The 13,606-nt window shown below is 48.3% G+C and overlaps 1 protein-coding gene across 1 annotated transcript in view; it reads left to right on the top strand.

The window, feature by feature from the left end:
* The window catches only part of RIMKLA (ribosomal modification protein rimK like family member A), a 73,473-nt gene extending 68,288 nt beyond the window's left edge, over positions 1-5,185 (top strand). The window contains exon 5 of the mRNA XM_038747090.1: positions 1,422-5,185. Coding sequence (XP_038603018.1) covers positions 1,422-1,873 — 452 coding nt within the window. The 3' untranslated portion in view covers positions 1,874-5,185. The remainder of the gene's footprint in view (positions 1-1,421) is intronic.
* The last annotated feature ends 8,421 nt before the right edge of the window (positions 5,186-13,606 follow it).

The raw sequence follows: 13,606 nt of genomic DNA, 5'->3' as shown, positions 1-13,606 counted from the left end.
CAACAAAACAAAACATGTGGACAGGAGTCAAGTCATCAGAATAAATAGAAATAAACCTAGATGCACATCATTAACAAAATAAACAGAATAGTAAATATGTACAAGTAAAATAAATAGAGTAATAAATCTGTACAAATATATACAAGTGCTTTGGGGAGGGGAAGGAGGTAGGGCAGGGGTGGGGATGGGGAGGGGAGAGGAAAAAGGGGGCTCAGTCTTGGGAAGGCCTCCTGGAGGAGGTGAGCTCTCCGTAGGGCTTTGAAGGGAGGAAGAGAGCTATCTGTTGCCAAATTGTATTTTCCAAGGGCATAGTACAGTTTTCTGCACAAAGTAAGCACTCAATAAATACTATTGAATGAATGAATGACAAGTACACTATAGGAGAATTAGCAGATGTGTTCCCTGCCTATAATGAGCTTACAGTCTAGAGGGATATGGGGTTCTGGGATGGATCCTAATTTATGACCCCTAAGTTTGGGGAAACCAACCCCACTACACAGCCATTTAAAGAACATTTTCAAGGAACGACCCCGTTGTATTATACCAGCAGGTGCTTCACAGATACCGTAATTACAGTTATGAATCAGTTTTTGACCCTTTCTGATTCAGGATAAGTGGAATTCCAAGAGAGCCAGCGTTCAGTGGCGGGGGGGGGGGGGGGGGGGGGGAATCCGCAGTATTGCACAGTAATAATTTGCCAGGCTCCGGATCGTTTCATTTGCCTCTTAATTATTCACCTGAAAAAGATGTTAAGGACAGGGAGTCAAATTCTGCCTCTCTCAAGCATCACAGCAGATAGAAATCAGTCAATCGGTGGTATTTATAGAGGGCTTAGTATGTGCAGAGCACTATATCTGCCCTTGGGAGGGTACAATACAACAGAATTAGCTGACACGTTCTCTGCCCATAACGAACTTACAGTCTAGAGGGGGAGACAGAGATGGGTCTAAATAAATAAGTGGCTTATAATATATAATTTAAAGATCTGCACACGAGTGCCGTGGGGTTGAGGGTGGGGCAGATCAAATCCAAACGTGTTGGTGACGCAGAGGGGGGAGTGAGCCGGGCAAAAAGAGGGCTTAATAGGGCCTCAAAATGTGACTTGAAATAATGCTTTGAAGTGGGGAGAGTGGTGGTCTGGCATATTTGGAGGGGGAGGGAGTTCCAGGGCAGCGGGAGGATGTGGGAAAAGGGTCGGCGGGGAGATAGATGCGACTAGAGCCCGGTGAATAAACTGACATTTAGAGGAGCGGAGTGTGTGGGCTGGGCCGTAGTCGGGAATCGGTGAGGTGAGGCAGGATGGGATGAGCTTATTGACTGCTTATAAAGCCGGTGGAGTTTCCGTTTGACGCGGAGGTGGGTGGGCAGCCACTGGAGCTTCTTGACGAGTGGGAAGACATGTCACTGTGCCTTCTTTGCAGGGGGCGTGGGCGTCATGTGCCCACTGACCGAGCAAGGCAAGCAGTTAGCCATTCAGGTCTCCAACATCTTAGGCATGGACTTCTGCGGCATCGATCTCCTCATCATGGACGACGGCTCCTTCGTCGTGTGCGAGGCCAACGCCAACGTAGGTTTCGTCGCCTTTGACCAGGCGTGCAATTTAGATGTCGGGGGGATCATCGCAGATTACACCATGTCCCTGCTTCCCGGCAGGCTGTCCAGAAAGCTGACCCTCCTCTCCGAGGGGCCCGGCACGGGGGAGACCAGGGAAGCCGAGGGGTCGGGGGCGGCCCTCGCCACCAACGGGGGGTCGACTTCCAGCGAGAGTGACCCCGAGCTGGGAGAGGTCAGGGCCACCGCCCCCAGGCCCGTCCGGCCCCCCGCGCTGCCGGACCCCAGCTATAACATTAACAACATGGTGGCCTCCGAATGAGAACTTGGGCCACTTCGGCCCGGCAACAAAATCCCGCCGCTTCCTCGATCGTCTGAATGACGAACGCCATCTGGACTCGTGTTTCCATTTGCCCAGAAGATAGGGAATCCCACCCGGGCCCGCGTTCACTTTTTTTAGTATTCTCCCAAGGGGACGATTTGGGGCAGACTGCTTAGACGCGCGATTGGTACGGAGACCGGGAACGGGAAAGCCACGGAGAATGACGAGCTAAACCCGACGACCGCCTCCGTGGACGCTGACCGCTCTCGGGTGCGGAGCCCGCTGCCTCAGCCGATTTTCAGCTCTGAAAGCACAGCGTAGCACAGCACAGCGCAGGGCTGCTCACAGAGGCAGCACGGAGCTCCCGAGGTGTGTTTCTTTGGGACGGTAGAAACAGAAGGGGATTTTTAACTGGCTATGGGGCCACGGTTCTGGGGAACGCAGTCTCCGAACGCAGTTACCGAAAGACAGTCACCACTCCCCAGTTGTGAGCACTTTTGCTTCTTGGTGGTGACTTGGGTTTTCTCTAATACTCAGGATTTGGTGCCGAAAAGTCACAGGGGATATGCCCCCTAATGAAAGAGATCTGTGCGAGGTGGAATCGGATCCGCTTTTGGCTTTATGATTTCACTACAAGAAGTTGATGCCTCTGGTTGGCAGGAAAACAGAACCATCCTATAGTGTGCAAAACCGCCTCCGTCGGCTCCCCCCCTTCCCTTTCCTCTGCCCACCTCACTTCTCCTCTCCCTCTCCTCCTGTAGGCAATGCAGTCAAATCATCTCACTCATCATTGTTTTACCGGGCCCCGAAATTCACCTGAATGAGCTTAATTTTCATCGGCCGCTCTGTGGAAATGCACCCAAGCGGTTGGGGGAATGTGGATTTTTGAGGCGTAAATGCTGCTGTGTCAAAAAGGCTCTAACCTCTGGAGGCCGGAGTAGGAGGTGGGTGGCTCTTCCTGGGAAAAGAGGCCCGGAGATGGATTTTAGGAAGCTGTTTTCCTGTCACAAAGGTAACCGTAAAATATATGTAAAATACCAATGTAGCACTTTTCTCCCCGGGGGGGCTTCAGGTCGGTGTTCTGCTTTGAAAGTCCCGGTTGCAAACCTGGGGGTCTTGAGCCTGCGACCTCAGCTTGAGTGAATCAGACCGTGCTTCTGTGGGCTCGAATCCCAGGGGCCCCGCGGTTTGAAAGCGAATGCCACTGCTTATATAAAAGAAATCTCCTGCAGTCAACCCCTTGGTTTCCCAACTCGAAGTAGCTCAGAATAGATGAGGCGGGGTGGGGGGGCTTGGGTCGCATCATTTCCACCTTTGGGTCCGGTTGAGGCACTAACCTCATTTTTCCCACCCGGGACCGGCTTGCCGCGGTTGGCTCGCTCGGTTCCCCGAGCTCGAATCGACCAAATCCTGACTGGAAATTTTCTGGATTGAGGAGGGCCTCTTTTGGAGCCGCCTTCCCTCCTCTGGGCCTCCAGCCTCCAGTTTGGTCCGTTCCTGCTCTAGGGCAGAGCGGCTACAAGCCTGATGGGGCCCGGGAGGCCAACCAAGAACCCCCAGACGGGCCGGACGGGGGAATGGGCTCGGCCTGGCCTCCCTCCGTCCCGTTCTGGGGCCTCCGCCGACCGCCAACAGTTCTCGGCCCTCCCGACTGCGAGGGCCGCGGCCTTGCCCTCTCCAAAAACGAGGCCGGAGTCGAGGCCGTGGAGGGGGTCTGGTGAAGATCAGGTGGAACTGAGTCTACTTAGGACTTGGGCCTACGCGAGGCCTTAAGGAAATAAGCCTTCACAGGAGCCGGGAAGACGACTGTCCGGGGAACAGACTGACCCTGTGAAAATAACCTCGAAGCCCGGATGTATATAGCTCCTTCAATTCTCATCTTGTCTTCACGGTGCGACGTGCGTTTCAGATGTTATGCGCTGCCACCTTTTACTTGACAGATCAACTTGAAACTGATGAAAACTTGAACGAAAATAGCGAGTCACTGTGACCATCCATTTGTTGGCCTGCACTAATGAAAAAGCGGGATCTGCCCCCCTTGGCGTACACGGCTGCATGCGGGTGGGCGCGCGGATACGAGCCGGGGCTGGAGAAGTCGGAATATTTCGGTCCAGAACCGGATCGCTCCCATGCTAATTCCGAGAGTTGGGGGGGGGGAATCCGGCCTCCGGCCTCCTGGTCTCCTGGTTCAGCTCAGGGAGAAGATGCCGGGATTCCGAGGAAAGGTAGGGAGAGTGAAGTGAGGAGCTGAGAACCAGCCTGGGAGAGCGAAAGACCTCATTTCCGAGAAGAGAGGAGAGAGAGAGGAAAAGAAATAGCAAAAATCCAAAGACAAAAAGATGCTCCGCTTGTCTGGGTTGCCATCCGATCTTCCTGGCTGCTTTATCGTATGAAGTTAATATATTTATCGTATAAATAATCGCACTTAGTAGTAGCGTTACCTGAGGTTCTTGGGCACCTGGTTTAGTTGAGATTTTCCCCGTCTTGATTTTTTTTTAGCTTTTAATGAGATCCCAGATTAGAACAGGTGGAGACGGAGGGCTGGGTGCCGCAAAAGTGAATGAAAAGTCAATTGCAAAGCAGTGACGTGCTTCAGTTAATCTTCTACGACCGTGGGTCTCCCGGGAGACAGACGAGTCAAGCGGGCAGGCTCCTTCCGAGCCCGCGGGCACCTGTGCCCGGTGTAAGAACCAGGGGGTTGGGACCCGCCTGTGGGATTCGTGCCGTTTCCACCCCCGTGACTCCCGGCCTGATCGGGCCCGTGGGGCCGGAGGGAGAAAAAGGGGAGGGAAGGGAGTCGGGGAAAACAGGAGTCACCCAAGAGAGCAGTGCAAATCCTTCCTGCCTTTCAAAAAGCAGTTCTCTGGTGGCCAGAAGGCATTTCAGCCCCTTCTCCTGTCGTTCACTCGTTTGTTCAATTCATTCAGCCGCATTTATTGAGCACTAACTGTGTGCAAAGCGCTTGGGAGAGCACAACAACTGGCAGGCGTAGTCCTTGCCCACAACGAGCTCACCGTCTAAGAGAGTCAGAGTGTGTAGTGCAGGAAAAGGTGTGGACGCAGTGTGCGCTCGGGGATTAAGATGAGGATTTGAGTACTCGTGGGAGACAGAGAGCGAACTCCACACACAGTGCTCCTCGGGCCGAGGCAGTCCCCGGGAAGGGTGAGTTCTTCCTGGACAGATTGGGTCCCTGAGGAGACCGTATCTCGCCAGCCAGCGCAATCGATCCACCTGTCAGATTTATATTGATGCCCGTTTCCTCATTTTAATGTCTGTCTCTCCCCCTTCTAGCCTGTAAGCCCTTTGTGGGCAGGGATCGTCGCTCTTTATTGCTGAACTGTACTTTCCAAGCGCTTAGTACAGTGCTCTGCATACAGTAAGCGCTCAGTAAACAACGATCAAATGAATGAATGGTGGTTAGGAACGATAATAATAATAATAATTACGACATTTGTTAAGCGCTTACTACATGCCAAGCACTCTTCCGGGAAACGTCTTCCTATTCCAGTCCCGACAGCGACGGAGTCTCCGGATGAGCCTCGCTCTTGTCACAGAGACTTCGGGACCAGGAATCTGCCCCATACTCTCCCAAGCGCTTAGTACAGTGCTTTGCACACAGTAAGTGCTCAATAAATACAAATGAATGCCCGGAGGAATTGATAATTAGGGCTGGGGGTTTCCACAGCACATCTCACCCTCTCTGGTCCCCGTCAGCTGGGTTTCTGCCGGGGCAGTGAGTACAACACTGGACAGGGAATGTGCCTCTTTATTGTTACATTGTACTCTCCCAGGCGCCTAGTACAGCGCTTTGCACACAGTAAGCGCTCAATAAATACGATCGAATGAATGACAACCGGCAAAGAAGGTGGGCCGCGGTGCAGAACACGGCGAAGCGCATGCAACGGTTTTACTTTCAAAAGCTATTTGCAGCCAAAGTGATACCGTTCGTATACAGGGACATCTCTGAATTATTCTTATATAGGATTAGTCACTTTAATAAGCTAGTCTTTTTGTTTACAGAGTACTTTTCTTTTATGGCGATAAAGCAATGAATAACGTCGGGTTTCCAGGGAAGCAGCATCCTCTGTTTCCTACGATGGGAAGAGCGATGTATCTTCCACGATTCTACATATGCAATCACCGTGTTAACACTTGAAAAGCAGCATGGCCTGGTGGATAGCGCGTGGGCCCGGGAGCTGGAAGAATCGCGGTTCAAATCCCAGCTCCGCCACTTGTCCGCTGCGTGACTTTGGGCAAGTCGCTCCACTTCTCCGTGCCTCAGTTACCTCATCTGTAAAATGGGGGTTAAGCCTGCGAGCCCCAAGTGGGACGCGGACTGTGTACAACCTGGTTAGCTTGTACCTGCCCCAGTGCTTAGAACAGCGTCTGGCACGTAGTAAGTGCTTAACAAATACCGTAAGGGAAAAAAAAACGAGCCAACCCACTTTGGAAACAGCAGCGTGTTTCCTCGGTTTTGAAAGCTGCAGAAAGTGCTTTAACTTCGAGGGAAATTTCTCTTTGATCTTACAGAGCAATGTTATGGAGCCGGGATTTATTGCTCTGTATTCAAGCCTGTAGGTTTGGGAAACGGTTTTGGCTTCACTCCTCAAGATGAAGGAAGAAATAGAGTCCAACTGATGTGTTCTAATCAGACCCCAAAATGCCCTTAGGTTAAAGGGCTTATCAATCGATCAGTGATATGTATTGAGCATTTACCGTGTGCAGAGTACCGTACTACGTGCTTGGCTTCTGTGATAACTGGAACTTCAATGTCGAAGAGGAGGTCTTTTACCAAGAACTGTGCTGCTTTCGTTCCTTTTTATTAAATCTAGCGATAATGGAGCAGAATCTTTGGTTTGGTTTTTGTTGCCAACGTTTCAGAGCGGTCCGCGGTGCTTCGCGTGGATTAGCCTCGTAGACGGGACCTCCTTTAGCTTGCTCACGTAAAGATGAAGAGAAACGGGACCGGCCAAGGGAAACTCCTCACCATCCCTGTGCATGCCAACTTTTAAATTCCAATTCTCGGTGCTGCTGATTGTATATGGGGCAGGGGACATCAGTCTGTACCTGTGCACTCTTTAGGAGGGGGTCGTCTGTCATTATCCCCCCACCCCTTACTAGTTTTCACCTGCATAAACTGAATAAAAATAACAACCGGTATCGTTTGTCTTCTAAACAAAACCAGCAGTGCCAGTTGGTCTGGTGGAAAAAGCCCGGGCTGCCACTTCCCTGCTCCGCGACGTGGGGCAAGTCGCTTCACTTCTCTGTGCCTCCGTTCCCTCGTCGGCAGAACGGGAATTCATCAATCGTATTTATTGAGCGCTTACTGTGTGCAGAGCACTGTACTAAGCACTTGGGAAGTTGGCAGCATATAGAGATAGTCCCTACGCAACAGCGGGCTCACAGTCTAAAAGGGGGGGACAGAGAACAAAACCAAACGTACTAACAAAATAAAATAAATAGAATAGATATGTACAAGTAAAATAAATAGATAGAGTAATAAATATGTACTGCACTGTGCTTAGTGCAGTGCTTTGCACGCAGTAGGCGTTCAATTCAATTCGATTCTTGTGCTCCCTCCTACTTAGACCACGAGTCCCACGTGAGGCCTGATGATCTTGTATTTTGCCCAGTGCTCAATAGAGTGCTTGGCAAGTGCTTAACAAATACCACAATTATTATTATTATATATATATGTGTGTCTGTACGTTTTGTGCGCATAAATATTCACAAAAGGAAATGGCCACCAGATGGTAGAGGTCCAGCTGTACAGAATGGCAGAGCCTGTAGGGAAGCAGTGTGGCTCAGTGTTAATAATAATAATAGTAATAATTGGTTTTTGTTAAGCGCTTACTGTGTGCACAGCGCTGTTCTAAGCGCTGGGGGGATACAAGGTGATCAGGTTGTCCCATGTGGTGCTTACAGGCTTAATATGAGGGAACTGAGGCCCAGAGAAGTGAAGTGACTTGCCCAAAGTCACCCAGCTGACAAGTGGCGGAGCCGGGATTTGAACCCTTGACCTCTGACTCCAAAGCCCGGGCTCTTTCCACTGAGCCACGCTGTTAAGAGCCCGGGCTTGGGAGTCAGAGGTCGTGGGTTCTAATCCCTGCTCCGCCACTTGTCAGCTGTGTGACTGGGCAAGTCACTTCTCTGGGCCTTGGTTCCCCATCTGTAAAATGGGGATGAAGACTGTGAGCCCCACGAGGGACAACCTGATCACCTTGTAACCTCCTCAGCGCTTAGAACGGTGCTTTGCACATAGTAAGTGCTTAAATAATGCCATCATTATCATTATTATTATTACAGTGCTCTGCACACGGTAAGCACTCAACAAATACGACTGAATGAATGAAGTACTTGGTAGCAGGCAAGCGCCCTGCCGAACCCCTCGGCATTTTTGAACCTCTCCTCACAAAGCCTGCTGCTCAGGATGTGCTTCTGGACTAGATTAGGGACTAGATATTATTATATATTATATTATATTATTATGCCGTCTCCAGGAAGCATTATTTCTCACCTATCAGTTTCTTCCTGCCAGAGTCCCCTTCCTTTTTTTTTTTTGTCTCCTTTCTACGTTCCTTGTAAATACTCGATAAACACCATTCCTATATGCCAGGCGCCGTCTTAAGCGCCGGGGAAGATAAAAGCTACTCAGTTTGGACTCAGTCCCCGTCCCATATGGGATTCACAGTTTTCACCCCCATTTTACAGATGAGCTGACTTGAGCGCAGAGAAGTTAAGTGACTTGTCCAAGGTCCCACGCTGCTGCTTCTCTTCCTTTCCCCCTGCCTTTTAGACTGTGAGCCCACTGTTGGGTAGGGACCGTCTCTCTATGTTGCCAACTTGGACTTCCCAAGCGCTTAGTACAGTGCTCTGCACACAGTAAGCGCTCAATAAATACGATTGATTGCCCCCCAAAATGAACCGACACCCTTTTTATCCACGTCTGTGCACCCTGTGGATCCCAGCTCTGCCACTTAGCTGTGTGACCTTGGGCAAGCCACTTAACTTCTCTGTGCCTCAGTTCCCTCATCTGTAAAATGGGGATTAAGACTGTGAGCCCCAAGTGGGACAACCTGATCACCTTGTAGCCCCCCCAGCACTTAGAACAGTGCTTTGCACATAGTAAGTGCTTAACAAATACCACCATTATTATTATTATTATTAAGCAGAGCTCTCTTAAACATGGGTTATGGGGAGTGAAGACTGGCGTCTTCAAGAGTATAAAAGCTCAGTTCCCTGAGACATGAACAGGCATAGGCGCTTTCCTTCCTCAATGACTAAAATACTGCACCGATCGATGAAACTTTTATTTAACTCATTATCAGGTTAAAAATTTGATTTTAATGCCCGTCTTCCCCTCTAGATTGTAAGTGCCTTGTGGACGGGGAATTCATTCATTCAATCGTATTTATTGAGCGCTTACTGTGTGCAGAGCACTGTACTAAGCGCTTGGAAAGTACAGGTTGGCAACATATAGAGACGGTCCCTACCCAACAGTGGGCTCACAGCCTAGAAGGGGGGGACAGAGAACAAAACATATTAACAAAATAAAATAAATAGAATAAGTATGTACAGGTAAAATAAATAAAGTAGAGCAATAAATACGTACAAACATATATATAGGTGCTGTGGGGAGGGGAAGGAGGTGAGGGGGGATGGAGATGAGGAAGGAGGGGGCTCAGTGTGGGAAGGCCTCCTGGAGGAGGTGAGCTCTCAGTAGGGCTTTGAAGGGAGGAAGCGCTCAATAAATACGATTGAATGAAAGGAAGAGAGCTAGTTTGGGAATATATCTACCAACTCCGTTGTACCGTACCCTCCCGAGCACTTAGTGCAGTGCTTTGCACGCAGTAAGCGTTCAATAAATACCGCTAATTGAATGACTTCTTGCTTTAGAAAAGCTCACGTTACAGTTCCATGCAACAGGATAATTGCTCTAATCCACCTGGCGTTTTGTGAAAAGACTGACGTGACACGAAAGAGCTATGGAAGGTCTGAGACCCCAGGTTTTCTCCAATGATAGGAGAAGCAGCGTGGCTCAACGGAAAGAGCCCGGGCTTTGGAGTCAGAGGGCGTGGGTTCAAATCCCGGCTCCGCCACTTGTCAGCTGGGTGACTTTGGGCAAGTCACTTCCCTGTGCCTCAGTTCCCTCACCTGTCAAATGGGGATGAAGACGGTGAGCCCCCCGTGGGACAACCTGATCGCCTTGTGACCTCCCCAGCGCTTAGAACAGTGCACGTAGTAAGCGCTTAACAAACACCATCATTATAATAATAATAATAATATTATTATTAGTCAGAGGTCATGGGTTCAATAATGATTGATAAATAAATATTCAATATTCAATATTCAAAATAAATAGTCAATAATAATAATTATTATTATTATTATAATGACAGGAATTCCGATTGAATTCAGCGAATAAGAAACCAGAGTCGAATCTTCACAGTTCGAACGGCAACCGCAAAATTTTCAGGGCTGAAAATTCCCAGAAGCCGAGGTCTCGGTGGGCTTCTTAACTGGGTCTCCGCTCAACCAGTTCTTCACGCAACCACCCACCAGACTAGGAGCCCGTTGTTGGGTACGGACTGTCTCTTGCCGGATTGCACTTTCCAAGCGCTCAGTACAGTGCTCTGCACTCAGTAAGTGCGCAATAAATACGACTGAATGAAGGAATGACTATAAAAACGCTCAGAAGAGATGTTGGCTCATCAGAAAGGGCAGTGTAACCTAAAAGAGAACATGACCATTGCCAAGTCCAGGGTTTGATGGACATGGCCACTTCTCCTCCAAGAGGCCGTCCCTCAGTAATCCCTCTTTTCCCCGGCTCCTTCTCCCTTCTGTGTCTTCTTCATCATCATCATCATCAATCATATTTATTGAGCGCTTACTGTGTGCAGAGCACTGTACTAAGTGCTTGGGAAGTACAAGTTGGCAACAGTCCCTACCCAACAGTGGGCTCACAGTCTAAAAAAAAAAAAAGCCCTTGGATCTCCTTTATTTGATATTTGGAATATCAAATATTTGGATATTTGGAATACCTTTATTTGATATTTGCCCCACCGTCAACCCCACAGCACTTCTGTACATAACTTTAAATTGCATATTCTAAATTACTTATGTATATTATTCATTCATTCAATCGTATTTATTGAGCGCTTACTGTGTGCAGAACGCTGTACTAAGCGCTTGGGAAGTTGGCAACATCTAGGGACGGTCCCTACCCATCAGCGGGCTCACGGTCTAGAAGGGGGAGACAGGCAACAAAACGAAACAGTGGAAAGAGGCCGGGCTTTGGAGTCAGAGGTCATGGGTTCGAATCCCGGCTCCACCACATGTCTGCTGTGTGACCTTGGGCAAGTCACTTCACTTCTCTGAGCCTCAGTTACCTCATCTGTAAAATGAGGATTAAGACTGTGAGTCCCACATGGGACAACTTGATCCCATTATATCCCCCCAGGGCTTAGAACCGTGCTTTGCACATAGTAAGCGCTTAACAAATGCCATCATTATTATTATTACGAGAAGCAGTGTGGCTCAGTGAAAAGGGCACGGGCTTTGGAGTCAGAGGTCACAGGTTCAAATCCCGGCTCTGCCAATTGTCAGCTGTGTGACTTTGGGCCAGTCACTTCACTTCTCTGTGCCTCAGTTCCCTCATCTGTAAAATGGGGATGATGACTGTGAGCCCCGCGTGGGACAACCTGATCACTTTGTATCCCCCCAGCGCTTAGAACAATGCTTTGCACATAGTAAGCGCTTAACAAATGCCATTATTATTATTATTATTATTGTTAACAAAATAAGATAAATAGAATAAATAGGTACAAGTAAAATAGAGTAATAAATCTGTACAAACATATATACGGGTGCTGTGGGGAGAGGTGATGGACAGCCTTGAAGCCAAGAGTGAGGAGTTTTTGCCTGATGTGTAGGTTGATTGGTAGCCACTGGAGATCAATGTCCGTGTCCCCGCTCGAGGTTGTAAACTCGTCGTCGGCAGGGAACACCTCTGCCAACTCGGTTGTAGTGGACTCCTCCAAGCACTTAGTGTAGTGCTCGCTACTGTAATCTCATTGTGGGCAGGGAATGCGTCTGTTTATTGTTATATTGTACTCTCCCAAGTGTTTAGTACAGTGTTCTCCTCACAGTAAGCGCTCAATAACTCCGATGGAATGAATGAAGGCCCTGCACGTAGCAAGCACTCAATAAATGCCATTGATGATTCATTCATTCATTCAATCATATTTATTGAGCACTTACTGTGAGCAGAGCACTGTACTGAGCGCTTGGGAAGTCCAAGTCGGCAACATATAGAGGCGGTCCCTACCCAACAACGGGCTCACAGTCTAGAAGGGGGAGACGGACGACAAAACCAAACATGTGACAATGAGGATGATGGAGCGGAGAGAGAGTCAGCACCTAGGCCAGAAAGACTAGCCTTCTGCTGATTTTTTAAAATACCTTATTTATTTATAACTAAATAACTTCCTAAAAACTTATTTATTTTACTTGTACATATCTATTCTATTTTATTTTGTTAATATGTTTGGTTTTGTTCTCTGTCTCCCCCTTCTAGCCTGTGAGCCCACTGTTGGGTAGGGACCGCCTCTATATGTTGCCAACTTGGACTTCCCAAGCGCTCTGCACACAGTAAGCGCTCAATAAATACGATTGATTGATGGATTGATTGATTGAATACCTACTCCTTCATGCTCTGCTGACATTCCGGTGTCCTAATTTTTTTAGCCCCGCTGCCTTCCGGAGGGATTCGTTTTCCAACAGATTCTATATCATGCAGTCCCTCATCAAGGCAGGCGGAAAGATTAACGGATCTCTTCCTTTTAGCCCTCCTTGGATAAAAGTTCTGCATCCAAAGTGGCCAGAATGTCCCCGTTCAGTTGCAGCTGACAATGCTGCCTGGCTGTTAGACTTTTTTTAAAAATGGTATTTGTTAAGCGCTTACTATGTGCGAGGCACTGTATTAGCTTGGGGGTAGATAAAAGCTAATCAGGCTGGTCCCCATCCCACAAGGGGCTCACAGTCTTAATCTCCGTATTAGAGATAAAGGAATTAATAATTATTATTATAATAATGATGGCATTTATTCTCCTTCTTCAATCGTATTTATTGAGCGCTTACTGTGTGCAGAGCACTGTACTAAGCGCTTGGGAAGTACAAATTGGCAACATATAGAGACGGTCCCTACCCAACAGTGGGCTCACAGTCTAGAAGGGGGAGACAGCGAACAAAACCAAACATATTAACAAAATAAAATAAATAGAATAAATATATACAAGTAAAATAGAGTAATATTTGAAGACCTTGAAGACTATTTGAATAATATTTGTAATATTAATATTACAATATTATTATTGTAATATTGAGTAAAATTTGAAGACGACTTGAAGACATAACTAAAACACACAGAGGTCTTTGATAGGAATGAAAAGGAAAGCCACTGATCAAAAGGATAAGACAACCACACACTGGAAAAAGAAGGGGGAAAAAGAAGTCTTTTAGACTGTGAGCCCACTGTTGGGCAGGGACTGTCTCTATATGTTGCCAATTTGTACTTCCCAAGCGCTTAGTACAGTGCTCTGCACACAGTAAGCGCTCAATAAATACGATTGATGATGATGAAGGGGGAGCTGGCAGTTTCCGTGGAGGACAACTTGGGCCTTAGTGAAAGCAAAAAATGTACTGAGTGAAAATAGCCTCGGAAGTCACAGTCTT

This window comes from Tachyglossus aculeatus, chromosome 5 (assembly GCF_015852505.1).
Source record: "Tachyglossus aculeatus isolate mTacAcu1 chromosome 5, mTacAcu1.pri, whole genome shotgun sequence".
Classification (NCBI taxonomy): Eukaryota; Metazoa; Chordata; class Mammalia; order Monotremata; family Tachyglossidae; genus Tachyglossus; species Tachyglossus aculeatus.
Note: the sequence above shows the minus strand (reverse complement) of the source record. Positions and strands in the feature narration are given on the sequence as shown.